We start from the raw sequence: 25,416 nt of genomic DNA, 5'->3' as shown, positions 1-25,416 counted from the left end.
TCGAGGAGGGGTCTCTCTCTAATCTGTTCTTTCCTTCTTCGCATTCGGCTGCACCCCCACCCGAACACATATCAAAAACATCTCCATAACTCCGCCGCCAGCAGCTACTTGGTCGCGGTGTTACCCTCTCTCTAGGCTCTGAACAACTCCTCTCATCCGCTTGACCGGCAGCCATGACCGCGGAGCATACAATCACGCAGGCTCTGTTGGAGTGGGTAAACAGCTTCGCTTTGGGCAAAACCATTCGCACAACAGAGGAGCTCTCCGATGGGACCATCATCTGGGAGATTCTACAAGATATCGACCCGCAGTACTTCCTTGATGAGATTCCCCAACGAACCCCGTCTGACCACTGGCTGTCCAAATGGCAGAATTTGAAACACATCCACAAACTGCTTGTCAACTACATCCGTCAGCAACCTGATGGCATGCCATCCGGCCTGGATCCGAATCCCAACCTAGAACTTGTCGCCGAGAAGAATTCCGAGAAAGAGGCCAACAAGCTTCTCAAATTGCTGTTGATCGGAGCCATTCGTTCACCCAACGCGCCGACCTATGTCGAGACCTTGCAGACGCTAAGCACCCCAACGCAAGAGACCCTCAAGAACATCTTCGAAGAGGCACAAAATGGTCAGCACGAAGCCATTGACGGCGAGGATGACATCAAAGAGGAGCGGGAGCTACCCGTCGACCCGGAGTTACAGTTCGAGGAGCGTGTCGGGAAGGTACTGGCGGAGAACAATCGCATGGCTAGGGAGAAAAAGGACATGCAAAAGCAAATTGACGACATGCATGACCGCTTGGCACGCCTCCAAGAGAACAACGACACCTTGCAGAGCCGCTTGGCATCCACTGAAGATCGGCTTATCAACCTGCGATCTGGTAAGGGAGATCTTGGACTCAACGCCAAGGCTCTCGAGTCCAAGTCACGCCAACAGGAAGATATAATTGCTACTCAAGAAGCCAGACTAGCCACGGCACAAGATGAGATTGACAGTTTGCGCATGACAGTCGAATCACTGCGAGTCAAGAATCAACGTTTCCAAAAATTGCAAGACGACTATGATGAGCTAAAGACCGAACGAGACCAGCTAGCCCGGAAAGCGAACGCAGCCGAGAAATATCGCCAAAAGTTACAAGCAAGCCAGGACTTTGAGAAGGAGAACCAGTCCCTCAGAAATCAAATTAAGGATCTCCAGCAACAACTAAAGGAGACAGATTCACAGCAAAAATGGAATTCTGAGCGCGAGGTAGAGCTTGAAGAGTACAGGAGAGTCCTGCCTCGCATAGAGCAGGAGTGTAGCGAAATTCAGAACCTTAAAAAGCAATTGGAGTTCAACAACCATGCACTTACTGAGCGTCTTAGCAACGCCGAAGAACAACGCGAGCGCGACGACGCCTTGATTAGCGAGCTGAGAGAACGAGTCCGGGAGTTGGAAGGGTCCCCCGGTAGTCCATCCCTGACTCCGGGGACAGAGACACCAAAATTAGAAGGAACCCTACAGAAAGACTTCGAGGCCATCGGTGTGAAAGAATCTCAACTGTCTGGAAACCATTCCTCTTATTGCGGGCAAATCATGTGCTAACGACTTCCAACAGTAAATCTGAAAACGAGGATCTCAAGAAGGAGGTCGAATCATTAAGGGGACCTTCAGCATCTGTACGTCGCTTCACAGCTAACAATTCACCCACGAGGGTATTGACGGACAACTTATAGATACTCGAAGGCTTCTCTGACACATTCAGTGAGACTTTACAGCAAGCCCGCACCAACTCAACGCAGAGGTATGTCTGCCTGTGATAAGTCAGTTCCGTTTCTAATATCAATCCTTAGCGATGATTATTGGAAGTTGTACGATCAGTTTACAGTGACACTCAAGAGGCTGGCAGAAGCTCAGGACTCTCTTGATGTGACCAAGCGGTCGTTGAGTGATGCAATGGCAGAGCGTAAGTTCGGTTTGCTGAAGCCTCGTGGACCCAGACGATCGTACTGATAGCCGTGCAGTCGAGCTTGCCAGCGACGAAAGAATTGATTTGATGGCAGAAGTCAAGGCACACAATGCGACCGAGTTAAGCAAAATGCGTGATGCATGGGATGATATGACGCGCAAACTCAACAATCTTCAAGCTGAACTTGATTCCACTCATACTTTGGTGCAGGTAACCTGTGCTGAGCGCGACGAACTTCGAGGCCTTCTGGAGAAGAAGCAAGCGGAATTCCGCGCAGAGGATCAGGAAGCAGCAGAGGAAATGAAGAAGCTGCTTGCTGAACTACTAGCACAGGAGGATGGGGATGACTCTGAAGCTGCACAGAAAACCGCTGTGGAATTGACACGGCAAGTTGCCGCACAGATAGAGAAGAATCTGGAAAGACTAGCCAAGCGCGCAGAGGTCAGTTATACATTTCCCCCACAGCTGTCGGCTTGTGTCAATCGGACCGGCGTGAAGCTTGCCCCCTTTGGGCCTTCCAGTGGCTACAGAAAACATCTCAATCATCATACGGACCGGCCGTTTGGCAATATGCCTGTTTTGTTGGCCAGAAAAGCTGCAAGTCTGTATCATATGAGTCGCTTTCTCGTCACACGGTTCAAGTCTTGACGCTCGACTGATGCGATTTAGTCGCTTGACCCTTGAGCCCTTTTTACCCGCTCCAGAGACTAACTGGACTGTTGTAGTACATTCATCAACAAAACGAGCATATCAAATTTCTCCAGGAGCGCATAAGGCAGCTCGAAGATGACACAGATACTGGAATCAGCAAAGAGCGTGAGGTGAGTGAGGGTCTATGCGCCAGGAGCGAACTTGCGATTTTATCTTTTGATTCAATTTTGTCACTTCACTAACTTTTCTTCTGTACAGCTTGAGCTTCAGAGAACAATCGAGGCTCAAGCTCGGGAGCTTGAGCTTATGAGCTCCTCATGGTATGATTTGCAGAGTCGACTGCAGAACAACAATGTCACAATGTCTAGATACCGCCACGGAACCCTGGCGGATGCACAAAAGGGTTGGCTGGCCAAACAGAGAAGCGTGGTCGCTGGTCGATAGAGCTGAGCTTTCTGTATATATATTCGGTCATGCCTCTTTCCTTCTCATATCTTTTGGTCGAACTTGCCCTCTTCGTCCCGTGTGTCCCATGTGTCTATATCTTGGGGGCGTGTTAGCCGTTATACCTTTGCATTGAATTACTCCTATTGTGCGCCGCATAACACCGTTGTTGTGGGAATGAAATTCGATTATCGGTCTCACTTTACTCGATATCGTACATACATTAAATTGTCGTTCAGAAGAAAGGGTGGACCAGCTCTTGATGTACAGGAAAGTGAAATGGGAAAAACAAAACCCGGATCTCCCTAGACCCATTGTCTAGGATGTCTTAGAACATCCATGATCTCCTTCTCGTGCTCCTTACCTTTGGTTAGCAGCGCTTCTTCTGAATCGAGCTCCTCGGTGCGAGTTCCGGACACTGGGTCCATGTAGGCCCAGCTTGCTGTACGAGGAAGACTCATTAAAATGCTTTCAACTCGGGCATTCGGTGTACGAAGACCGAAACTGGTACCACGGTCGTAAACGAGGTTGAATTCAACATAGCGACCTCGACGAAGCTGCTGCCACTCTTTCTGTTCCGGGGTGAATGGCATGTCCTTCCTGCGCTCAATGATGGGCACATAGGAGGGGAGGAAAGACGCAAGCCCATCCGACACGAAAGAAAAGAGAGTCTCTTGCGGGTTTTGCGACGAAGTGGACGAAGACTCTAAGAAACTGGCGTCAAGGTCATCAAAGAAGATGCCACCAACACCTCTGCACTCACGGCGGTGAGGTAAATAGAAGTACTTGTCACACCAGGCTTTGAACTTGGGGTAATATGTGGCGTCGTGTCGGTCACAGGCGTCCTTGATTGTTTGATGGAAGTGTTTGGCATCCTCTGGGAAAAGGTAGGTTGGGGTCAGGTCAGTACCGCCACCAAACCACCAGTTCTTGTCACCGTTGATTGGATCCTTGGGGTCCGTCGTCTCGAAGTAACGGTAGTTCAGATGGACGGTCGGAGCCATAGGATTGTGTGGGTGCAGGACCAAGGAGAGACCGGCTGCAAAGAAACTCAGCGAATCCACATCGGCCCCGACAAAGGACTTGTGATCAGCTCGCATCTTCTCGATAGCGGGACGAGGTAACTCTCCGTAAACAATTGATACGTTGACCCCAGCTTTCTCGAAGACATTCCCGTCCTGAAGAACACAGGAAATTCCACCGCCTCCATTGGGGCGCATCCACTCGTCGCTTTTGAATTGCTTCCCATCTATCCTGCTCAATTCTTCCACGATTTTCTGCTGGTGTTCTTTGATCAACTTCTCCATCCGCAGACGCATAGGTGACGTCTCGCTGATTGTTGCTTGTTTCTTCAATGCCTCATCGAACTCCACAATTGACGGCGAGTCGAGTTCGGTTACTTCACCTGTCATCTATATAGATCGCAAGGTTAGAACTGGGGCCAACAGTGCGGGACTGAAGAGTTGCAATAGGTACCATGGAATAAATGAGGGCCGCGATGAACGGGACACCGATTGCCAGTCGTAGGTACGGCCTCCACACAGTAAAGGGTTTGGATTCGCGTGGCTTTTGCTCTGATAGGTACCGGCGAAATTGCGCTGAGACGCCGCGAGGAGTGCACGATGCTCGAGGGAAGACCTGACAAACGGACCTCCGCAGAGGCATATATGGCCGAGCCATAGCCATTGTCGACGGGGCAATTGAAGAATTGGCTGATCTGTTGAAGGATCAGGTGGTGCCAGACGCGTGCTTGCGTTCTTCCGAGACTCCGCCTATTGTTGGGTTGGTACTAGGTGGTTTGGAGCAGAAAGTACCAAGTGCGGCGGCGCACTTCACGGGATAATAATTGGTTGGCTCACTGAGGTTCCGACAGAGTATGGGGCCACCTGCGGCCGCCGGTTTGCATAAACCCGCCATGTCGTGAGGGTACAGTAACTGCAAGCTGTTTGTGCTGTTTGTGCTATTTGTGCTGTTTGTACGGTATGCTTGGTCTATAAAGGTCACGTGTTAATCGGCCCCTAGGCTTCACAAGAGTGGGTGTGTCTTCTTTGTCGATCGAGGACATGTTACTGTACTGTGCAGGATATGGAATGCTACAAATCTCCAAACATGTAGGGTTGTCTGCTAGACCAACAATAGAAGCCCTGGCTCAGGAACCATCTTCGGAGTCCTCAGGGCTGTAGACAAAAGCTCCTCGGGCGGAAATGGGACCAAGGACTCGGGATCTAGACACTGGCCTAAGTGGAGGCGCTGGTGGCAGCGCACCCGAACTAGGCTATCTATATATTTACTTGTACTTGATCAGTCAAGTATGTCTCCGTACATGAGTAGTCAAGTCACATCTGCTGGAACTGGCAAATCCAAGATGGCAGCCAAGCGATACGATCATCCGACTTGGGTCAGTTGGACGAACCTTTGCTTCCACGTGAAGGAACAATGACAAAATACCAAATACCCATGGAGTAAAGTGAGTAAGGACACAGCTCACCTGACCTTGCTTTGACTCAACCCCGACGTGTGGGGGCGTGGATTCACCGCCTCCGCCCCCCGTGATCCGCGCTTGCCTGGCGGCCTTATCAGCAGCCCCTACTGCTTGCTCTCTGCCATGACGCGGGGCTGCCTGTCCGCCTTCTCTTGACCCTTTTGTCATCACCGTCCATCCTCCTTTCCACCCTCCTCTTCTCTGTCTATCTATCTCTCGATCTATCTATCCATCCATCCAGCCAGCCATCCAGCCATCTACCCATCTATTCATACATTCATCTGTCAACTGTTTCGCTTCTTTCCATCGCTTCCATCGTAGTTCAGATTCCGGTCTCACCCTAGTATCATATCGCAGCAACTATCGGTTCCCTTTGATCTCTATCGGTCTAACGCTCCCGCTCCCTCCTAACCGCCCCGATCCTTCTATCAACATGCGTTCCAAGTTCAAGGACGAGCATCCCTTCGAGAAGCGCAAGGCTGAGGCCGAGCGTATCCGTCAGAAGTACGCTGATCGCATTCCGGTATGTCCGTCCATGCTCAACATCATCGCCTTTGGGCGTTCATTGTGTATCCGTGGCTCACCGCTTGTTCGCGATACTAACCACGCTCTTTTTTCTTTCCCACAGGTGATCTGCGAAAAGGTCGAGAAGTCGGATATTGCAACCATCGACAAGAAGAAGTACCTCGTTCCGGCCGACCTTACCGTTGGGCAGTTTGTCTACGTGATTCGCAAGCGTATTAAGCTGTCTCCTGAGAAGGCCATTTTCATCTTCGTTGATGAGGTCCTTCCGCCAACAGCAGCGCTCATGAGCAGCATTTACGAAGAACACAAGGATGAGGATGGATTCCTCTACATCACGTAAGCTCTAAGCCCATACCTTGTGAATGACCTTTACTGATTTGGTTGTCGCTACTAGGTACTCCGGCGAGAACACATTCGGTGACTACTAGGCGCTGGTCGACCTGTCCGTTTCTGTCTTGCTTTACCTTACAGTAATCAAGTCGCGCCAACGCTAATATGCTTCGCCGTGGGCCGTTTGAGAGATTCGTTGGGCATGGGATCTATCAGTCGTAGGCCATAGCAAGATGGGCAAGCTCGACTTCGCTGGTCACTGGTGCTTTTGATGTATCGTTCCGTCGGCGTTCTTACGGGGCTATTTATGTGTTCTTCCTTTGCTTTCACTCTTTTCTTGGCAAGCCGTCTTCTTCATGTGAAAATCGTCTAAACGGGATCCAACCTAAGATTAACTGATGCCGAATGAATGGAGACTTTAACGCGCACGATCCGAGATGCCAAGCACCCGGGGGATTTTCGTAATCATTGTATGTATTGTACCTTGACCTGAATGCTGCGCCGCTAAGCTTGGAGGGTGCGGGTTTGTACCTTATTGTTCCGAGAATCTCAAGCTGCATGAACACCTCACTTCTATTCCTACTATTCTCGGGCCGCCACAATCACATGTTTCCCAAAAAAGGAAAGGAAATCAAAACCCTGGGCCACCATATGAAGTACTGCACTGCACCTGGCGAATGTCATTTGAGGTCCGTCCCGGAGTCCCGTCACGGTGCCGCGTGTGCTGACCTAATTGTCTGAAGTGAGCGGCTCCGATTCAGGGCCGGTGGTGCCAGGCCTAAAGTAGTCTAGTGGAGTTCATCCGTCCGCCGCGGCCGCTGGAAGTGGTTCCGAGTCGGCGCAGAAAGTTGCGGGAAAGTTGCTCTCTCTTCTTCTTCCCTCTCCTTCTCTCTCGGCTGGTGTGCGTCTGCCTTTTTTTTTTCCCCTTTCCCTTCCCTTCATCGCTGCATTGTCTGGCTCCAGTCGTGTCTCGCCCCTCTAACTCTGGTGGTGAGTTGTTTTCTCCTGGGCCCATACTTCTCTTTCCCTTCTTTCCAATTTTATAAGACTCATACTCCCCAAACAGGAAAAGAAAAAATTCAGTTATTTCGCCATCTTCAATCAACCAAATCAACATGTCTCCCGCTCTTGTTCAGGCTGGTGCTGGCTCTGTCACGAAGGAGGTCAAGAGAGAATCCGCGACCGCTCGTCTCCTGGGTTCTGGTAGGTGTTTATACACGGCCCCGAGAATGGTTGGGTGTTTGTGCTCAGTTGCTAACCAAATGCTGTTGCTAGGAACGGCTGGTATTACGGAGCTCATGGTTTTTCACCCTGTACGAATGCCCCCACACTTGTTGTGATGAAAGCGATATCCCGCTGGTTGAGACATTGTACTAACTCGCCTGGAAGGTCGACACCATTGCCAAGCGGTTGATGAGCAACCAGACTCGTGTAAGATGACATCAACTATACAACTGATTTCGACTGTCTCAAGGCCTCTCTGACAATCTTCTACTGCAGATCTCCTCCTCTGAAGCAATGAACAAGGTTATTTTCAAGGAATTTGCCGACGCTCCCGCTGGCCGCAAGTTTACCTCTCTTTTCCCGGGTCTGGGTTACGCCGCCGGTTACAAGGTCCTTCAGCGTATATATAAGTACGGTGGCCAGCCCTTCGCGCGCGACTATCTGGCCCAGCACTACGGTTCCGACTTCGACAATGCTTTTGGAAAGGGAACTGGCAAGGCTATCATGCACGCGACAGCTGGAAGGTGTGCATTTCAGATTTCGTTGACCTAAGCCCCTTATAGCTAACCGTAACTCAGTTTGATCGGTATCGGAGAGATCGTTCTTCTGCCCCTCGACGTTCTCAAGATCAAGCGTCAGACTAACCCCGAGGCCTTCCGCGGCCGCGGCCTCTTCAAGATCATCCAGGATGAGGGCATGGGACTGTACCGTGGTGCTGGCTGGACTGCAGCCCGCAACGCTCCTGGATCTTTCGCTGTATGTGACCATTTTTCTGAATGTTTCTTAAATGCTGACCGGATGTGAACAGCTTTTCGGTGGTTCCGCCTTTGCCAAGGAGTACATCTACCAGCTGAAGGACTACAACTCTGCTACTTGGAGCCAGAACTTCGTGGCTTCCATCTGCGGTGCTAGTGCTTCTCTGGTTGTGTCTGCTCCTTTGGACGTCATCAAGACCCGTATCCAGAACCGCAACTTCGAGAACCCGGAGTCTGGTTTCCGGATCGTGTCCAACATGATGAAGAACGAGGGTTTCACCAGTTTCTTCAAGGGTCTGACGCCCAAGCTGTTGATGACTGGACCTAAGCTTGTGTTCAGCTTCTGGCTGGCTCAGACGCTGATCCCTGCGTTTGGCCAGGTTGTGTAAAAAAAAAAAAAAAAGTAATTATATGTTGATTATAATAGCGGGTGCTTTGCTTTTTGGGACGCGATTCACTTCTATGTTCGATTTGGGGCTTTCTGGTGCCAAAATAGAGCAGTCTGTTGAGCCTTGCGTATTTGATAGACAAGACCTTTTTCTTTTGCTTTCACGAGTTTGATGGCGGCATGGCGATTGGAATTGAAGAAACACATCTCCCCTTAATATGACTTACAATCTACGCTTTTTGTTTATACACTTGTAGTCGAGTATGGTCTCTTCAAGCTCCCGTCGATTTGGGCAAGTTGTTAGCCCTCTCGATCTTTTCGGAGTACCCTCTAGACTTCGCCTTTGATCGTACCCATCGGCGACGGGGGGGCGTCATCTCTCTTGATCTAGGCCTTGGTCTTCGGTTCTCCCTAGGCTCTCCCTAGGTTCTCCCTAGGCTCTCCCCAATTTAGGCCCGACAGGCGCACTCCTCGTGGCCAGCATCACCCCCGTAGTCGCAGAATCCGGTCCGGGAGCTTGCTGGTCTGAGTGTATGAATGATACGTGTTTCAAGTGTTAGGCCTCGCGGATGACAGCAATGTCGCACAAAGTCCGGTTCTCCTGCAAGCTGCAAGAGTGAACTCGGTACGTGGCGATGTATCCCGACGAGTGGGCGGCGAAAGAGGAATCAGGGATACGTGGTAGACTTGTAGGGCTGAGTGCAGGTGCAGTCTTAATCGGTCTATGCTTTCCTGCCCAGCTGGTGGGGGGCCCAGTCGGCAGAGCCAAGGGTATATTGTTATTAACAGGCAGGTCATCCAGCACTATAGAGAACGTGACACGGCATGGGTTGGTAACCCATACAGTACATACATTGGGAGACAGGAACCTGGGCCTCGGGAAGCTCCTCGAAGGAACGGAGTAGTTAGCTCTACCTCACCGCCGCAACAAGTGAAAGCCATTCTAATTTCCGGATTAACTCCACCCTCCACCTCCACCACCCACACCACTACAGTCATTGACACCAACGCAGCGTCTAAAATGCCTATCTACCTAATCTCCAAGTATGTCTTGACCAGTTCTTCACCAGTGTCAATCACCTATTCCAATCCCCCCACCCCCCCTCCACAAATTCATGCATACCCAAGAAAAAGCACCCTGGACACAAATCCATCCCCGCTACCCATCCTCTTCCTCGCCTCCAGTTTCTCGCCCAAATGCAACCCCCATAACACCAATCGCAAGTTGATTCGCGACACTACGACCAACGATTCGATCGCAAACTAAGTTTCCTTTTTGAACAAAAAAAATAGAGCCGCAGATCCCATCTTCGCCTTCGCGATAGGCACCACCGCCGCCCTCCTGCGCATCCAGCGCGAACAGCGCGAGAAATTTCCCGAGCGGGCCAAGGACATCGGGATCGGGGGTGTGGTGCAGCTGGGGGCGAGGCGGGTCCAACGCTGGTGGGCGGGCGATTTCGCAGGGCTGTGATGCCTCGCAGAGTAGATGGACATCTCGTTCTTGTTCGACCCTGTACGCTGCACGGTTCCTGTCCGCCAGGCGTACGGCCCATGGCCTCGGGACTTTCCCTCTCGTCGGGGATACAATTGGTGGCTTGATGGTGCGGAGGTTTGGGGGTGTTGAGAGGGAAGGCAGCAGCACGCGCTGATCGGGTTCGGGCTGAGTTGGGAGGCGGGTTTGAAAGTGATACCTCTGATGATGCTATATCTATGGTCAGTCAGACTACTGCCTCTGGTCGATGCTTTGCACAGTATATGAATGTATGTGTTTGTGGATAATGGCGTGGCGTTGAGGGGAATGCGGTTGATTTACACATCCTGGGCTTTCTACATATTGCTGTGGTGGTTTTATACTGCACCTGGGTACTCGCGAATCTTGTGGGCGTAGCTCAGAGGATCTCAATGACTGTGAAAGTAGATACCATGTCTGATTGCCACCAGCTAGTTAACACCAACAGCCCCATGATTAACCCAATCTTCGAGCGATCTAATGAAGGCTGATAATCTACATCGATAATGTACTTTGATTATTAATGTATAAGATCCATGTGGCTTTTAAATGCATGAGAATAGATATAGGGATTTGACTATCGTCAACAGCAGGTGCAGAAGCTAGCACAAGCAATAATCTTGTTGCACTCTCCAGTGAACCATAGCTTTATTAGAATAATTCAGCTAAGGAAGATGTGTTTGAACACCCAAAAGGGAAGTTGAACTATCACTCTCAGCCTACCATGAAGATTAGTTGATAACTATATATGACCTTCTCAGAGGTCACCACCAGCAACGACAAGGCAAATGTCAACCTCCAGCATTGTACGCTGAGCGTCTCTTGTGGGAGATCGAGCGCATGCTTGCGGGTGCCGAGAAGTTCAAGGCCGAGGATGAGGCTGAGGCTTTCCATATCCAGGCTAAGAACGGTTCCGAGTCCTACGCTACTCCCGCAGTATCCAAAAGTTTTATCACGGTTCGGAGCGTACAAGTGCAGAATTAACTACGATAGGATGAAAGAAAGTTATTAAAAAGTTATTGTATTCGTCGAAAGGAACTTTTCCCTCCTGATTACTGCAGAGTAAATCATCATGCAGCGAAAACTAAACCTCGAATCTATGCAATCATGCACAAGAAAAGGATCCCATAATTTCGTTAAAGAAAACAGAAGGCATGAAGATTAGGACATGCAAATCGAAAAAAAAAAAAAAACTTAGCCAATGAACAGCCATGGGTAGTAAGAACTAGAAGCAAAACTGAAAGTTGAGACATTTAGTCAAGCTCCTCAGGGCCCTCCTCGACGTCGTCAGCAGTGCGGGTGGCACCGGGAGCGGGACCGCCAGGGGCGCCACCAGCAGCACCGTAGGCGGCGGAGATGATGGGGTTGGCAACACCCTCAAGCTCCTTCTGCTGGGACTCGTACTCCTCCTTGGTAGCGGTCTGGTTGGAGTCGAGCCAGCTGATGGTCTCGTCGATCTTGGCGGTGACCTTCTCCTTGTCGGCATCGCTGATGGTGAGCTTGCCCTCGCTGAGGGTGTTCTTAAGGGAGTAGGCGTAGGACTCCAGGCCGTTCTTAGCCTGGATACGGGAAGCCTCGGCCTCATCCTCGGCCTTGAACTTCTCGGCATCCGCAAGCATGCGCTCGATCTCCTCCTTGGAGAGACGACCCTTGTCGTTGGTGATGGTGATCTTGTTGGTCTTACCGGTACCCTTCTCGATGGCAGAGACGTTCATGATACCGTTGGCATCGAGATCGAAGGTGACCTCAATCTGGGGAACACCACGGGGGGCGGGAGGAATGCCAGTAAGCTCGAACTTGCCGAGCAGGTTGTTGTCCTTGGTGCGAGCACGCTCACCCTCGTAGACCTGGATCAAGACACCGGGCTGGTTGTCGGAGTAGGTGGAGAAGGTCTCAGACTTCTTGGTGGGGATAGTGGTGTTGCGCTTGATGAGAGCAGTCATGACACCACCAGCGGTCTCGATACCGAGGGAGAGAGGGGCAACGTCGAGCAGGAGGATCTCGTTGGTGGACTTGGAGGAAGTGTCACCAGACAGGATAGCAGCCTGGACAGCAGCACCGTAGGCAACGGCCTCATCGGGGTTGATGGACTTGTTGGCCTCCTTGTTGAAGAAGTCGGAGACAAGGCGCTGGATCTTGGGGATACGGGTGGAACCACCGACGAGGACGATCTCGTGGACGGAGGCCTTGTCGATCTTGGCGTCACGGAGAACACGCTCAACGGGCTCCATGGTGGAGCGGAAGAGGTCCTGGCAGAGCTCCTCGAAACGAGCACGGGTGATGGAGGTGTAGAAGTCGATACCCTCGAAGAGAGAGTCGATCTCGATGGAGGTCTGGGCAGCGGAAGAGAGGGTACGCTTGGCACGCTCGCAGGCAGTGCGGAGACGGCGGAGAGCACGAGCATTGGTGGTCAAATCCCTATACGAACATTAGCACAAAGGTTCATACACCAATTGATGGTAAGATGAAGGGAAAGTGAAGAGAAAATGAAGGGAAAGTGAAGGGAAAATGAATGGGAAGTGAGAGGGAATTAAGAAAAGTCACGTGACTTACTTCTTGTGTTTTCTCTTGAATTCAGAGACGAAGTGGTTAACGAGGCGGTTATCGAAGTCCTCACCACCCAGGTGAGTGTCACCAGCGGTAGCCTTGACCTCGAAGATACCCTCCTCGATGGTCAGGAGGGAGACATCGAAGGTACCACCACCCAGGTCGAAGATGAGGACGTTGCGCTCACCCTCGGTCTTCTTGTCCAGACCGTAGGCGATGGCAGCAGCGGTGGGCTCGTTGATGATACGGAGAACGTTCAAGCCGGCGATGAGACCAGCATCCTTGGTGGCCTGACGCTGGGAGTCGTTGAAGTAGGCGGGGACAGTGATGACGGCGTTGTTGACGGTACCACCAAGGTAAGCCTCGGCGGTCTCACGCATCTTGGTGAGGATCATGGAAGAGATCTCCTCGGGGGTGAACTGCTTGGTCTCGCCCTTGAACTCAACCTCGACAATGGGCTTGCCAGCCTTGTCGTCAACGACCTTGAAGGGCCAGTGCTTCATGTCAGACTGGACCTCGGCATCGGCGAAACGACGACCGATCAGACGCTTAGCATCGAAGACGGTGTTGTGAGGGTTCATGGCAACCTGGTTCTTGGCGGCATCACCGATCAAACGCTCGGTGTCGGTGAAAGCCACGAAAGAGGGGGTGGTGCGGTTACCCTGGTCGTTGGCGATGATTTCGATACGGTCATCACGGAAGACACCCACACAGGAGTAGGTGGTTCCCAAATCGATACCGACAGCGGGGGCCATGATGTGTGATGTGATGTGCGTGATAGAGGGAATTCGTTAAACAGGAAGAATATCGTAATGTACAAAAAGCCTCGAGAAAGGGTATAAGAGACTTAGAGGGTGGTAAAGAAGAAAAGGTAGGAGAGATGGGAGGTAGTAGTAGTAGTAGTTGCGTGTTTAGAAAATAGATGAATGAGGGAGTTGGGAAAATGTGCGACTGGCAACGTTGATATAGTGGCGGGCGGTGAAATGGCAACTCCAGCGAAGTTTCTAGCAAGCGGCGGTTCGACGGGTATCCATGCGGTTCGATGGTCTTCCACCCGCTCCATCGCCAGCTTCGAGAAGACCGCCTGCAGTTCTGGGCCATTCGATAACTGAGGAAGAAGAATCTGTGGGATGATCCTCGTCCCTGCTAGATTAAACTACAAGCTACGACAAGCTACTACTTTCATTACTTAGTGGCCCTGACAGGGGTCCTTAACAAACACAGTATAGACTCTAGACTGACTCTACACAGGTGACGTTTTGGCGGAACTGATGGAAACTTTGGAAGGAAAAGAGGGTTTCCATTTTTGGACAAGGAGGGGTGTTTTCCGTTTTTTTCTGCCAGGCTTTTTGGGCGGCGGTTGGCGGGGTACCCAGCTAAGTGGGTGACGTAATCTCATCTTCTTTCAGACTTTTTTCTCTTTCTCTTTCTCTTGTTCTGACTCATGAGTCTGATGGAAGAATTAGGAGTGCATTGAGTAGAGAGCTAGTAAGTAGAGAGGTAGTAAGTACGTAGTCTACTACATAGTATATGATACCCATATAAAACATTCACATCTGTTCAAAAAAAACAAATCACAGTACTATGGCTACCGGGAGGTACTATGCGTCGTAGCTACTATTTCTTGCACACCTATAACTCTACCATTCTCCCTGTGCATGGATCAAATTCACCCCAGTGCCGGATCAGAGCGGGACACAAGTAACGTTAATGGCTGATAATAAGGTCGTCCATGAGTACAATATTGGATCAGACAACATTACCCATGGAATCAAACCGAATATGGTCCGTCATCATGACGGCTAACACTGGTCTCTTCATTGTCTAGATTTCTGGTCTGTTGTATATGCTTGTGCCGTGGCCTGTTACATGGTAACGGCAAAATTATGTGTCCTAAGATTAATTCATGTAGCTTTGTTAGAAGCAACTCGTTCAGAAGCCAACATTGCGGCCGATGTGCCCTAAGTCCAGGTTTGCATATCTGCCATATATGTAGGAAATATGTCGAACGCAGCGAGGACGTCTCCAGCAGGCCATAGCGATCATATCAGCCTCACCAGTAGCTTTTGCTCGGAGAAGAACATTTGACAAGCATTATTCCGTCGACATTATTATGTCGCGCTTACACTGTATCCCTCGAACATGAATATCAGGTCTAACACTGTTAATATCCTTGTGCCCCCGTGTAATTAGATCAACAACCCACATGAAGATAACACAAAGATTGGCCAGTATTGAGGACTCAAACCGGCCAACAGATACTTCGAACGGAAAACCAAGCCAGATACATAAAAAGGTCGAGCGCTGCCCTACCTCTGTCCTAGCTTTAAACCCCCACACTCATTCCATCGCCAGCTCTTTCTCTCCATCGACCTTCATTATCCTCTCCAGCCTCTTCTTTCATGGTTGTCCACCAAGCATTCATCTTCCAACAATACTCCTGGCATCCGCGAAGCTTAACTGAACCATGCACCAGTTTTCAGTAGCAGGAATAAGGCGTTTCTGAGCTGCAGATGTGCAGCTTGGAAGCAATTTCCAACTCGGTGCCTTTCCCTATTGAACCGTTATGCTTTTTCTTATTGATTCTCTATCCGCCGTGTACTGACAAAGGCTCAAGCCTCCAAAATCTGTGCTGAGTGGAATCAGACATACGAAGTCCGACGAAAGCGTTCTATAAGTGGATGAGATATTCAGGTAAGTACTTCCAGACCGGAGAAGATCCAAGGATAATCATCTAATGCTTTCTCAGCATAGAACCAGATTTAAGACTCATTGGTCATGCATCCAGGCTACAAAAGCTGACGATGATTTCACATTCTGTCAGGTGTCTTCGCTGATAATTCTCGGATGTGCTATGTGTTGCATGGCTGAACAGAGACTGCGAATGTCGTGCTCAGCTTGAGACACAGCTCAATCAGATCTGCGAAGCTATTCGCCCTTTCGAAAAGTAGACTTATCGGTCTATGATAAGCATTTGTCAAGGATTAAATCCTTTCGCTTTAGAGGCTTCGATGATGCCACCGTCTTCAAGGACTCGGAAGAAGAGCGCGCACGGGTCAATTTGACCAACACCTTCAACCGGCATTCTTCTCACTCATCTTACCCTCTGTGAAGCCTGTTTATGAGTCATGCCAATGCATCATGCACTATTGATCAATGTAACGAGATCGGTCACATTATTGAACAGGAATGGCCGCATTTAACACAGCTCTGGATTGTGCATGAGTGCTTGCCGGCCGCCCAATATCTATGATGAAACATTTCTTCTGGTTTTTCATTCTGTGAAAGTACCTGGATGGTAAGTATTCTTGTTCTTTCCTTTTATCACTTTTGCTTTTCTTGTTTTTCTTATCATTTTCGAATTATGAAGTAGAAATGTGGATAAAGCCTCAAGTTAGTAGAAAGATATCTACTAGGAGGAGGCCATATGAACAGCAGCAAGGGGAAGCGAAAGAGACGAGGCGTTGGAAACTCAAACTAGAATCATGAAGGTTGATCGGCCGAAAGAGTTCTATTCTATTGATTATTGATTTGGCTCCTTTTGTTCTATGAGCTGGAGCTACCTCAGAGAGTAAAGTCGAGGTGTAGCAAGGCATAACACATCTATCATGACTATACTTGAGAGTAGAACAGAAGACCAGAATGAAGTCTCGAGGGGATTCCGGATTCCTGTAAGCTACTGAGTAATGCCGCTAGGCCGGGGGATCGTTCAGGTAGCATGTTTGTTATGCTATGCATAAGGTGGTGGGCGCCTCAATCCTCGGTCCTTAATCCTCAGTCCTCAGTCACGGGAGCCGCAGGTGTGCCGCCCTGGGCAACCACCGCTCCGGGGACTGTTGAGCTGAATCTCCCTTGCGCCTGAACTCAACACATCCCTAAAATCTCTGCTTTGGAACAACCTCCTGTGATTCCTTTCTCTTTCCATTACCTTTGCGCACTCGTACACTCTAGTCCATCTCCGACCTTCTCCCTAGAACCGAGAACTTTTCACCATGGGTGACAGCAACCAGGCCACTACTCCCGGCTTCGACCGCGCCGCCAACGCTCCCGATGCCGCTGCTCTGGATAAGGGTAAGGGTCGGGCTACCGAGCCTACCCACGACGAGAACCTAGAGGAGGAGGATAGCGACGAGAGCGAGAACGAGGAGATGGTACGACAAACCCCGTCTTAAAAACATTATCTGACTTGCGAAACTAACCAATTTTTTCGCGATGGTACACAGGCTGAAGACGGTATGATATGCAATGAGCCACACCACGACAATTAGTGCCATTCTAATCTATAACTTTTTTCGGCAGACAATGATGAAGACGGCGATAACCTCGAGCCCATATCTGAGGAAAACATTATCTCGGGTGGCCGTCGTACTCGCGGCAAGATCGTTGATTATCAGGCGGCAGCCGAGAAGCTCAAGGCCGATAACATGATGGACGACGACGAGGAGGACGACGACGAGGATTATGAGGGTGGGGAAGACGACGAGGATACCGTCATGCGCGGCTGAAATGCACGATCTCTTAATGACTCGGACAAGACTATCATACCACCATTACCATAGGGGCGGCGAGTGTGAACGGGCAATTGGTTGACAGGCGCAGGCAGGATTTGGGGGGTCTTCATCGGATTCGTTAACGTCGGGGTTTGTTTGGCTATTTAATCAATGCTGGCTTTTTTTCCCGGCTTGGGATAAAAGATTATTCTACAAATGTTCCTGTGTCTGTCCGCGCAGAGATCTTTGCTATTATGTGCATGCACACATCATCGGGGCCAACATGAGTTTACAGATCTCGCCTCGCGATTGTATTAGCATAAACTCCAGTTCGGTCAATTAGTGAGAGGATACTTGCAGTGATTGCAGCAATGTGCTGAACCCATAAACCAATCGCATATTCAAGAATTACCAGCAGGAGCTGTCCAGTTACGTAGACCCTGTAGGCTGGCTCACGTGCCGGAGGCATCTCCGCCCGAGCAGAGCGGCCGGGTTAGTAGCCAGCGTGTTTCGCCGAGTCCATCGCCGCAACCGACTTGCAATACCCCGTCCCATGATAGACTCGTCAGCTCCCTAGCCATTCAGACAGGCTGGCACTTGTCGAGAGCGTCCCATAATACCTATCGAAATGCTTGCCAGCTAAGTTGCATGAGCTGTTGGAATAATAATTCTCTTAATCGACCTCACCCGCCCCACGACTACGAAACGACTCGTTATGGCCTCACGGTATGGCCATGCCAACTGTCTTCATCCGCAATAGTGGTAGTAATAGATTCTGATTATGTGCCACTAGATTTCCACGTTCAAATCTTCACCAACGCGATCCCCGCGCCTCGTCTTCCCTTTTCGACTCTTATGGCGGCGATTCTCGGCCGGCCAGTCGATCTCCTGGCCGCATAGGAGGTTACGGATACGGAGGCTATACTCCACCAGCTGGCGAGGGCCTGGGGACTGGCGGACCTACAGCAGGATACAGGACAGCAACTCCCAACAAGAAGTAAGTTGTCCGCAATCCATGCCAAGGGCGGGCATTTCGAAGGGCTCCGGTGTGCAATTTGCTTACATCTTCCGGCTTGTAGGGGCCATTACTCGGATGCTGTCCTCGACCATTTGGAGTCGCAGAACGATGCAGAAGTGGAAGGAATCAGTGCGAAGGTCAAGATGTTGAAAGATGTAAGCATGCAGGCCATTGTCTCCAGGCAGGTGATACTAATCACTCGCGTCCAGCTTACCGTCGCCATCGGCGATGAAATTCGGGATACCTCGGCGATTTCCGACCTCAACAACACCTTCGAGAATACCAGAGTGCGTCTCCGCGGTAACATGACCCGTATGCTGCGGATGGCGGAGCGTACCGGTGTAAACTGGCGAGTCTGGCTGGCCTTCTTCCTGGCCGTCTTTTTGCTATTCGCATATGTGTGGATAACCTAGTCGACGGGCGCAGGCACGCTTCTCAGAACCACTCGCTCCCAACAGCTTCCCGAGCATCAGAACCCATGTGCGGTATCTCCACTTGGTGCTACAGATACTTGTTCTTGCTCAGCATGCGCTCCATCATTCGACGTCCCCTGTGTTCGGCTGATCCGCTTACCTTATATTACTACCTAATTATCTTCTCTTCCCGGCCAACATGATTCGTACACCGCCGCGCTCCTAATTAGAAGATTGGCCATTCGGATTGCACTTGAAATAATTATCTGGCCTGCCCACCTTGGCACTCGCTTCTTACGGCAAATGAATAATGCTTCCTGTTGTATCGTTCTTCTGTCGAGCTTCTCTTATCGCTATGACAGTGCATATCCGGAGTTTGGTCTCTATGCTGCTTGTCGCCGTCCAATGTGATCAGCGAGTTAGACCTCGATGCTTTTGGTTATCAGCGTACAATGAGATATGTATATAATGTAGCATAGCATAGGGCTTTGGATTTTCACAGCGCCTAGTTGGCTATCTTCTCATGTTTATAGCACAAGGATTGAGCTTGTTGGCACTTTGTGGTAGCCCTGGCCATTTACGCTCCACTGAGCAGCTGCACAGGAAAAGCACACCTACTTATACAACACAGTTCATGCAAGAAAGCACCCAATCTATAAGAATATTGTGGACAATGGGGTCTCCCGCCCTGAAAATCGATATTATGACATGTAATGGGTGTTTCTATAGCCACTGAAAACCAGCTATACCATCTGCAAACATTACTCTTGATCATGCGCTTGGCTCTTCTACAAGCCAAAACATACTCGACTTGCTCATTCCCCTGTTAACGCCAGATTGATTGCCATGATTACCACCCTCCCCAGGAGAAAGAAAAAAGACCTCCATACACGCCGCACATGTTGAGCCACCAAGCACCCGACTGCCACAATGCAGAATATAACTTTATTCGAGGCTGTCTCTGGGGCCTCCCATTCGACGACGAGGAAATCGACTGAAAACACTCCTCCGACTGGCCTGGCTGGCTATCGACGCTCGTAGGTCCTCTTCGTCTACGAGCATGCTGCTGGTGTCAAACGCATCCCCGCCACCACTCCAGCGCTGCAAGAACCTTCGCTGAGCCTCTGTCTCGCGCTCTCGTCGCATTGGTACCGGAGGTAAGCCACCACGGCTGCTCGTACTTGCGCGAAGACTTTGCGTAAAGGGATCTTGCGCAAAGCTGACGTCCTCTTCATCGTCGAATTCGGCGTCGGTATCCGTATGTTGCCATTCCTCTTCCTCTCCCTGCGCATAGTGATCGTTATCAGCCTCAGGGATGTCATCGTCCAGATCGCGGCCCATAGCTCCATTTTCGCTCATATCGTCATCATAATCATCGTAACCTTCCTCCGCCGCACTAGGGATATCAGCGTCCAGGTCTGGTTGGTCGTCGAAACCCTCGTTCTCCTCGTCCAGATCTTCTTCATCGTCGTCATCGTAACCAGAAAAGGCCTCGGGGATGTCATCATCCAGATCGCGTTCCATGTATCCCTCCTCGTCCTCGTCCACAACACCCTCCTCCTCCAGTCCTTCTTCCCCTTCCTCGACTAGACCGTCCGCATCGGCATCAGGGATGTCATCATCCAAGTCTCTTTCCATCCCCGTATCGTCCTGCATCCCCTCTCCGTCCATTGTATCCTGCGTCTGGCCCCCGAAGTCATCCATGCCGGCCTCGGCGGCAGCAGCCGCAGCAGCCATCTCCGCGGCCGCGGCCGCCAGAGCCTCCTCCCGTTCCGCTTCCTCTTCTTTCATCCCCAGCATCGTCTTGGGACAGCCGGCCGGTTTGATCCACGAGTATCCGAACGAGGCGATGTTGTTTTTGCGGGCGCGGAGGGCCCGTTCCTCGAGGAGGAGTGATGAGAGCATATTTCCAGAGGAGGCAGAAAGGCCGCGTCCGGTGCTGGGGTGGTTGCTGCCATTGCGGCGGTTGGGGCCGTGGGGTTCTCCCGGGTGATGGTGGTGGTGGGAGTGATTAGGTGTCGCGGAGGTGGAGGATGAGGAGCGGTAAGGTTGCGACGAACCGAACCAGAGCTCGTGGGACTAGGATGGTTCGTTAGAGACGAGAGATTGCATGAGGTGGATTGTACTTCGAAAGTCATTTATGTTCAAGGCAGAGATGACGTACATCGCGGGGGGTAATGAGGGGAAGGGAGAGCATTGCGGTTTGTGTTGTGTCCGGTCAAGCCTTCCGGTGGAATATGCGTGTTGCTGTGTTGGTTGACCGGACTAATAGCGCAGCTTAGGTGTGCTCTGTTGTAGTCTTGAGGCTAGGTAGAGAGCGCACTCTCTGCGACAGAATGGGAATTGGTTTGTGCGTGACTTGATTCAGTGTTGTGTGTGTGGATGCTAATGAATGACAGTTGCAAGGGGAAACCGAGAAAAAACAATCAATGGCGGAAGAGGAGGGAGTCTCCGCGTGCGGGGAAGGACCTCTCCGACGGAAGCTTACCCGACCTGTTCGAGTCTGCCACTGTTGGGTGCGGGCTGGATACGCACTTCAGATCATGTATTCTGACATTCTGAACAATGGCCTTTAGGAACCTACAATGGCACAGACCTGGGGCTACTAAATTGATTCAATGTATTTCCTCGATTTTTTGTTAATTGATTACACTTACTCCGCATTCTGCACAGAATAGCTTGTTAACTATGAAGCAACTATCTGATGCTTCCGAACTACTCCTAGACATTAGGTACAGCACTGTACCTCCATAGCCAATAGCTTTGGACTATCAGAGCCAAGTCTGTGCTAAATCTACACAAGATTTGATAGTCACATCCAGTAAAGCCCTCGTGATCCAAGTCCATTCCTTCGTCTGAAGCTCAAGAGACACTGGCGATGGCAAACTCCTGTATCTACGGAAGCTGCAAAGTCTGCACTATGTACATGTATATATATAGATTCTGTGGAAAGCCCTCAGACCCATCGGACGAACAATCAGATTTGTGACACTTTTCTTCTATTCTTGTATTCTGGGTGAGGCAAGGAGCAATCCCATGATAATGGGGTAGTTTATTAGCTGCACAGTCAAGCAAACATTCCTCTAGTGGTCGTTCGACCTGAGCGCGGGAGAGACTCGGTATACGAAGACTGTGCCTAGGAACTGCCTATGTAGTGTAGACTGACTGACTACCAGTACCTTAAAGGATGTGAGAATCAGACCATCTGCACGGAGCAGTCTGCTCCACCACAAGTCCTTCCACATTCTGTCTACCGAGATGCAGTAACCTGTAACGGTGTGTCGCAGTGGCAGGACAAACTACTGCTAGTGCTCCGGCCCTGCAAGATGAGCCATTGGGCTTCATCCAGTCAGAGGAGGACAAATCATCAGCGGAAGGAAACGGAGGAACGACTTCAAGTGCGGCCTGCACTCTCCCCGGAACAGCTGTAGGGAAGATGTACTATGTAGTTACAGTAAGTAGTGTACTGTACAGCTCTCCGTCAGTACCAGTACTTGTTTTGTTTGCGACCGTTACCGTCATCGACTCCTAAAACTTCCGAAGGGTTGCAGTCTTCCGCTCCTTCGACAAGATCACATCCGGTGAACCTAAATCGGTCAAGCCTGAGCAGACACGCTCCGGGAGAATTCGGGAGACGGAAACATTGGCATCTCCGCTCGGTCATGTGATGCTCGTCCCCAATCATCCCTCCTGCACTACTAGAACATCCTCTCTCTGGTGTGGGCACTGGGCAGGTTGATCGTCCCGACTCCCGACAATGTGACTGAGTGAATCTCAATTTCCCACGCTATCGGGTTGTATTGGAGACGCTCTTTATACCGAGGGAAACCATTTTCGGCCCATCTCCATCCTGCCGCAACCCTGGGAGTGCAGGTTCCCCGAGAGCTAGTGAGGTGCCATGAATCGACTAATGAGGGTGGATGGTGGCCATGGGCATGATCGCTGCAGCTGAGGATTTGATTGCCTGTTCCGTCTCGACTTCAAATCGGCCGAAACGAAAGGTTCGCACTCGATCGGTGATAAGAGGAGGGGTTGCTGGTGCCGCCTTATCGATCAACTGGTCGTCTGAGAGAAAGGTCTTGGGGTTGGGGTTGGGAAATCGAGTCGTAGCCACAGGCCACACGTTTTAGCAGTTGTTACGCAGTCGGTATGATCCGGGGACCGCAATACTGGATGCATATGCCCTCTCAGAATTCATGCTCCATACAGCATGAAGGGATATCGAGAAGGCTAGATTGAGAGATCTGTGTATGACAATTTGCATTACATTTATGGATGTCGGCTATGCTTATCGGTCCTGGGATTCGGCACTAAACATCCTATCTCTGCGTTGTGAAATTCCAAAGTTGTGAGTGGGCAATACAGGATGCAGGAGAGGGTAATAGTCTGCTAAAGTACGGAGTACAGCACTGTACTTCTGCTCCTGTAGGCTGTAGATGTCCGGCCATGTGAACCGCTCGTATTTCCGGAGATGGTGTATGCAAGATGAGGCGGCGCGTATTGGCCGGGGGCCATTCAACGGCTAATTAAATTGTCCCCGGGCCTACTTTGTGTATCTTTTCTAAGTGACTATACAGTACGTACACCAATCCCGGGCATGGAATGCTTCGATCCCACGGGGAAAGCGTTGGATCGGCCCCTCGGCAGCGAAATGGAGGGGAGGAGAGCTTTCAGGGTGGATATTCCCCGGAAAATTGACAAGAATAGAAATAGTTGCTACATAGGCGTTCAAGGTTGTGAAAAGGATCTGGTTACAATGTTCAATCTGTGATGAAGGTCGAGCAAAAAGATAGAGATTAGTCGATAAGTGGTAGGTTTCAAGAGAAGATGACCTAAAAGAATGAACTAGAGAAATCCCCAAAGGGGCTAGACAGTCTCATAACTGAGTGGTTACTGGGGCACACGCCTCCGAAATCGGGGGCAGGCTTGAAGGCAGCCGCTGTGGCCCGGCCAGCTGGAAGCACGTCCAGGAAGGGGGCCAGTGGGAAACGTGGCCCGAGAGAGGAGGGAGAGGGAGGGGGGAGGGATTCCGGGATGAATTGGGAAAGGCGCCCAGCTTGGCCGTTGTCGGAAGGTCTGAGCTGACCTCGAACGGCCGGGCGGACAGCTGGTATGCACCGCAACTAGGTAGATTACCGCTCCGTTCCCAGGGAACTTATCCCACCTCCCGACATCTGCCAATAATACATATACTAGCTGTAATTGTGTATGCACTTGTTATACCGTCTTGATTAACTTACCATTGATCGCCCGACAGCCTGCACCACAGCGTGGGGTAAGTTCTAGTAAGCTGCACTCAGTTACAAAGCAGTACGTACCAGTCAATCACAGGGCTTTCATTATTATTTGGCGACAGGGATGGTCACTTTGTTCCCACAGTCTTTGCGCTCTTGTGGTCGCCTTGACTAAGCTCCGAAGAGAACGCCAAATTACTTGTTCAATGCGTCCTTTCATCTATAACTGCGGCAGCTGGGGCGCTGCGCTATGTGGTTGTGATGTTGCAGGTCGCGAAGGCGCTAGGTAGAGTGTTCTGCCTGGCAGATTTGATAACTCATGTTTTTGGATGAATTAATATAACATTTGTGCGCTCTGCCAGGAAGTTAGAGGCACAGGGTGCTATGCAGCGTCCTTGGCGATGGAATAACATTGCAGTAGCCACCGACCTCTAACCCTAACAGCTGAGGTGAGTGTGCTGTCCGTAGCCACTCACCTAGAATAATCCGCCTCTCGTCTGCGCTAGGTACTTGGCCAATTGTATCCTCCATTGCTTCTGCTGATGGAACTGCCATGTGTAGTGTTTGTCCTTGCTCAGCCTTTTTTATTAAGTCAAAACTGTGTGGGTAGTCATTAACTTGTGCATTTCTCCTATACTCAAGCAAGTCTTCCCGGATCAGTTTCTCTCCTCTAGGGTCGGTACGGTAGATAGTGGCTAGATACCCACCGGCCATGCGTCTCCAGTCTAGGCTGACCAACTGTTTGGATCGTCCTTGGGGATAAGCACTCCATCCCTGCACCGCCCCACTGACTTTCGTACTTAATCGAACGAGCTTCATGTCACGGAAATGTGGAAAGTGATTCCTGCCGTTACCAAGTCACTCACCGGGCCTTCGGTTCTTGTCGCTTCGGTAGTCTACATTTCTTCGACCATAAAGGGAATGAGGGAGTCTTGTCAGATTTCTCAGGTTGGCATCTCCTGGTCTACACCTCAGGTACTCATTGCGAGCATTGATTCACAATCCGGCCCGTGGTGCAGTCCTAGACAGTGTTCAGGAGCAGCATGCCGCTGTTGAGTAGAGATGGGATAGGAAAAGCGAACACCTAGGAGAGGAGATCAGAAGATACTGTAAGCCACGCCATCTCCAAACCCACACGAACGGTAACAGGTAATGGGCATGGGTTAATTTCCTCTTTTTGGATAACGAAAAGAACTCCAGGGCCAAGCTCATTATGAGAGAGAATTGGAGAGTTGGAGAAAAGAACCCAATTTCCTTGACCTACAAGAAATGTTGTTTTGGGATTACAGAGTGGAGGAGCCGGGTAAAATATTACAGCACAATACGGGATCACAGTAGCGGTTCAGGCAAGGAAGGACTAGCGCCGTCAGTTGGAAGCAACCTCTTTTTTTCTGGGTTTGAGACCGAGGCTCCACCGGCCTGGATCTTGACGTAGTTGAAACCTAATCTACCAGC

At 50.6% G+C, this 25,416-nt stretch overlaps 10 protein-coding genes across 10 annotated transcripts; 7 read left to right on the top strand and 3 right to left on the bottom strand.

Annotated features, from left to right (window-relative positions):
• Nucleotides 1-173: 173 nt before the first annotated feature.
• On the top strand, nucleotides 174-3,045 carry BO86DRAFT_321822 (putative microtubule binding protein HOOK3; the record flags this gene model as incomplete). Its single annotated transcript, XM_025668362.1, has 7 exons — nucleotides 174-1,543; nucleotides 1,600-1,664; nucleotides 1,728-1,785; nucleotides 1,835-1,947; nucleotides 2,006-2,391; nucleotides 2,676-2,771; nucleotides 2,860-3,045. The coding sequence occupies 7 exons, from the start codon at nucleotides 174-176 to the stop codon at nucleotides 3,043-3,045; spliced, it is 2,274 nt and encodes a 757-aa protein (XP_025523870.1).
• Nucleotides 3,046-3,297: 252 nt separating this feature from the next.
• On the bottom strand, nucleotides 3,298-4,731 carry hem13 (coproporphyrinogen oxidase; the record flags this gene model as incomplete). Its single annotated transcript, XM_025670246.1, has 2 exons — nucleotides 3,298-4,457; nucleotides 4,522-4,731. 2 exons carry the CDS (start codon nucleotides 4,729-4,731, stop codon nucleotides 3,351-3,353), a joined length of 1,317 nt encoding a protein of 438 aa, XP_025523869.1. The 3' UTR covers nucleotides 3,298-3,350.
• Nucleotides 4,732-5,828: 1,097 nt separating this feature from the next.
• Nucleotides 5,829-6,594, top strand: BO86DRAFT_199929 (autophagy-related protein 8). Its single transcript, XM_025666743.1, has 2 exons — nucleotides 5,829-6,388; nucleotides 6,447-6,594. The coding sequence occupies exons 1-2, from the start codon at nucleotides 5,961-5,963 to the stop codon at nucleotides 6,478-6,480; spliced, it is 462 nt and encodes a 153-aa protein (XP_025523868.1). The 5' UTR covers nucleotides 5,829-5,960; the 3' UTR covers nucleotides 6,481-6,594.
• A 494-nt stretch (nucleotides 6,595-7,088) lies between these two features.
• Nucleotides 7,089-8,962, top strand: BO86DRAFT_392163 (putative mitochondrial GTP/GDP transporter Ggc1). The gene is made up of 7 exons (XM_025672750.1): nucleotides 7,089-7,372; nucleotides 7,449-7,585; nucleotides 7,658-7,695; nucleotides 7,772-7,813; nucleotides 7,883-8,130; nucleotides 8,185-8,362; nucleotides 8,415-8,962. The coding sequence occupies exons 2-7, from the start codon at nucleotides 7,498-7,500 to the stop codon at nucleotides 8,748-8,750; spliced, it is 930 nt and encodes a 309-aa protein (XP_025523867.1). The 5' UTR covers nucleotides 7,089-7,372; nucleotides 7,449-7,497; the 3' UTR covers nucleotides 8,751-8,962.
• A 753-nt stretch (nucleotides 8,963-9,715) lies between these two features.
• BO86DRAFT_392161 (uncharacterized protein) lies at nucleotides 9,716-10,563 on the top strand. The gene is made up of 2 exons (XM_025672749.1): nucleotides 9,716-9,793; nucleotides 10,043-10,563. The coding sequence occupies exons 1-2, from the start codon at nucleotides 9,771-9,773 to the stop codon at nucleotides 10,218-10,220; spliced, it is 201 nt and encodes a 66-aa protein (XP_025523866.1). The 5' UTR covers nucleotides 9,716-9,770; the 3' UTR covers nucleotides 10,221-10,563.
• An 874-nt stretch (nucleotides 10,564-11,437) lies between these two features.
• On the bottom strand, nucleotides 11,438-13,780 carry hsp70 (molecular chaperone Hsp70). The gene is made up of 2 exons (XM_025672748.1): nucleotides 12,813-13,780; nucleotides 11,438-12,677 (listed from the first exon to the last, which is right to left on the bottom strand). The coding sequence occupies exons 1-2, from the start codon at nucleotides 13,559-13,561 to the stop codon at nucleotides 11,513-11,515; spliced, it is 1,914 nt and encodes a 637-aa protein (XP_025523865.1). The 5' UTR covers nucleotides 13,562-13,780; the 3' UTR covers nucleotides 11,438-11,512.
• Nucleotides 13,781-16,778: 2,998 nt separating this feature from the next.
• On the top strand, nucleotides 16,779-17,667 carry BO86DRAFT_392158 (histone H2A.Z-specific chaperone CHZ1). The gene is made up of 3 exons (XM_025672747.1): nucleotides 16,779-16,957; nucleotides 17,030-17,039; nucleotides 17,106-17,667. The coding sequence occupies exons 1-3, from the start codon at nucleotides 16,799-16,801 to the stop codon at nucleotides 17,309-17,311; spliced, it is 375 nt and encodes a 124-aa protein (XP_025523864.1). The 5' UTR covers nucleotides 16,779-16,798; the 3' UTR covers nucleotides 17,312-17,667.
• A 149-nt stretch (nucleotides 17,668-17,816) lies between these two features.
• On the top strand, nucleotides 17,817-18,989 carry BO86DRAFT_199824 (SNARE domain- containing protein). The gene is made up of 4 exons (XM_025666742.1): nucleotides 17,817-18,022; nucleotides 18,090-18,293; nucleotides 18,376-18,469; nucleotides 18,524-18,989. The coding sequence occupies exons 1-4, from the start codon at nucleotides 18,012-18,014 to the stop codon at nucleotides 18,725-18,727; spliced, it is 513 nt and encodes a 170-aa protein (XP_025523863.1). The 5' UTR covers nucleotides 17,817-18,011; the 3' UTR covers nucleotides 18,728-18,989.
• A 454-nt stretch (nucleotides 18,990-19,443) lies between these two features.
• Nucleotides 19,444-21,226, bottom strand: BO86DRAFT_369547 (uncharacterized protein). The gene is made up of 2 exons (XM_025670245.1): nucleotides 20,892-21,226; nucleotides 19,444-20,806 (listed from the first exon to the last, which is right to left on the bottom strand). Exons 1-2 carry the CDS (start codon nucleotides 20,922-20,924, stop codon nucleotides 19,673-19,675), a joined length of 1,167 nt encoding a protein of 388 aa, XP_025523862.1. The 5' UTR covers nucleotides 20,925-21,226; the 3' UTR covers nucleotides 19,444-19,672.
• A 1,159-nt stretch (nucleotides 21,227-22,385) lies between these two features.
• Nucleotides 22,386-23,095, top strand: BO86DRAFT_392155 (uncharacterized protein). The gene has a single exon (XM_025672746.1). The coding sequence runs from the start codon at nucleotides 22,657-22,659 to the stop codon at nucleotides 22,855-22,857; it is 201 nt and encodes a 66-aa protein (XP_025523861.1). The 5' UTR covers nucleotides 22,386-22,656; the 3' UTR covers nucleotides 22,858-23,095.
• Nucleotides 23,096-25,416: the final 2,321 nt, after the last annotated feature.

This window comes from Aspergillus japonicus (assembly GCF_003184785.1).
Source record: "Aspergillus japonicus CBS 114.51 unplaced genomic scaffold BO86scaffold_64, whole genome shotgun sequence".
NCBI classification, from domain to species: domain Eukaryota; kingdom Fungi; phylum Ascomycota; class Eurotiomycetes; order Eurotiales; family Aspergillaceae; genus Aspergillus; species Aspergillus japonicus.
Note: the sequence above shows the minus strand (reverse complement) of the source record. Positions and strands in the feature narration are given on the sequence as shown.

Coding starts and splice junctions, on each gene's coding strand:
- BO86DRAFT_199929 (XM_025666743.1), top strand. CDS start 5,961: ATGCGTTCCAAGTTCAAGGACGAGCATCCCTTCGAGAAGCGCAAGGCT. Junction 6,389..6,446: donor GATGGATTCCTCTACATCAC/GTAAGCTCTAAG, acceptor TGTCGCTACTAG/GTACTCCGGCGAGAACACAT.
- BO86DRAFT_392163 (XM_025672750.1), top strand. CDS start 7,498: ATGTCTCCCGCTCTTGTTCAGGCTGGTGCTGGCTCTGTCACGAAGGAG. Junction 7,814..7,882: donor TGATGAGCAACCAGACTCGT/GTAAGATGACAT, acceptor CTTCTACTGCAG/ATCTCCTCCTCTGAAGCAAT. Junction 8,131..8,184: donor ATGCACGCGACAGCTGGAAG/GTGTGCATTTCA, acceptor ACCGTAACTCAG/TTTGATCGGTATCGGAGAGA.
- BO86DRAFT_392161 (XM_025672749.1), top strand. CDS start 9,771: ATGCCTATCTACCTAATCTCCAA. Junction 9,794..10,042: donor CCTATCTACCTAATCTCCAA/GTATGTCTTGAC, acceptor CAAAAAAAATAG/AGCCGCAGATCCCATCTTCG.
- hsp70 (XM_025672748.1), bottom strand. CDS start 13,561: ATGGCCCCCGCTGTCGGTATCGATTTGGGAACCACCTACTCCTGTGTG. Junction 12,678..12,812: donor TTCAAGAGAAAACACAAGAA/GTAAGTCACGTG, acceptor ATGTTCGTATAG/GGATTTGACCACCAATGCTC.
- BO86DRAFT_392158 (XM_025672747.1), top strand. CDS start 16,799: ATGGGTGACAGCAACCAGGCCACTACTCCCGGCTTCGACCGCGCCGCC.
- BO86DRAFT_199824 (XM_025666742.1), top strand. Junction 18,294..18,375: donor ACAGCAACTCCCAACAAGAA/GTAAGTTGTCCG, acceptor TCCGGCTTGTAG/GGGCCATTACTCGGATGCTG. Junction 18,470..18,523: donor AGGTCAAGATGTTGAAAGAT/GTAAGCATGCAG, acceptor ACTCGCGTCCAG/CTTACCGTCGCCATCGGCGA.
- BO86DRAFT_369547 (XM_025670245.1), bottom strand. CDS start 20,924: ATGCTCTCCCTTCCCCTCATTACCCCCCGCGAT. Junction 20,807..20,891: donor CCCTCATTACCCCCCGCGAT/GTACGTCATCTC, acceptor GAACCATCCTAG/TCCCACGAGCTCTGGTTCGG.
- BO86DRAFT_392155 (XM_025672746.1), top strand. CDS start 22,657: ATGGGCATGATCGCTGCAGCTGAGGATTTGATTGCCTGTTCCGTCTCG.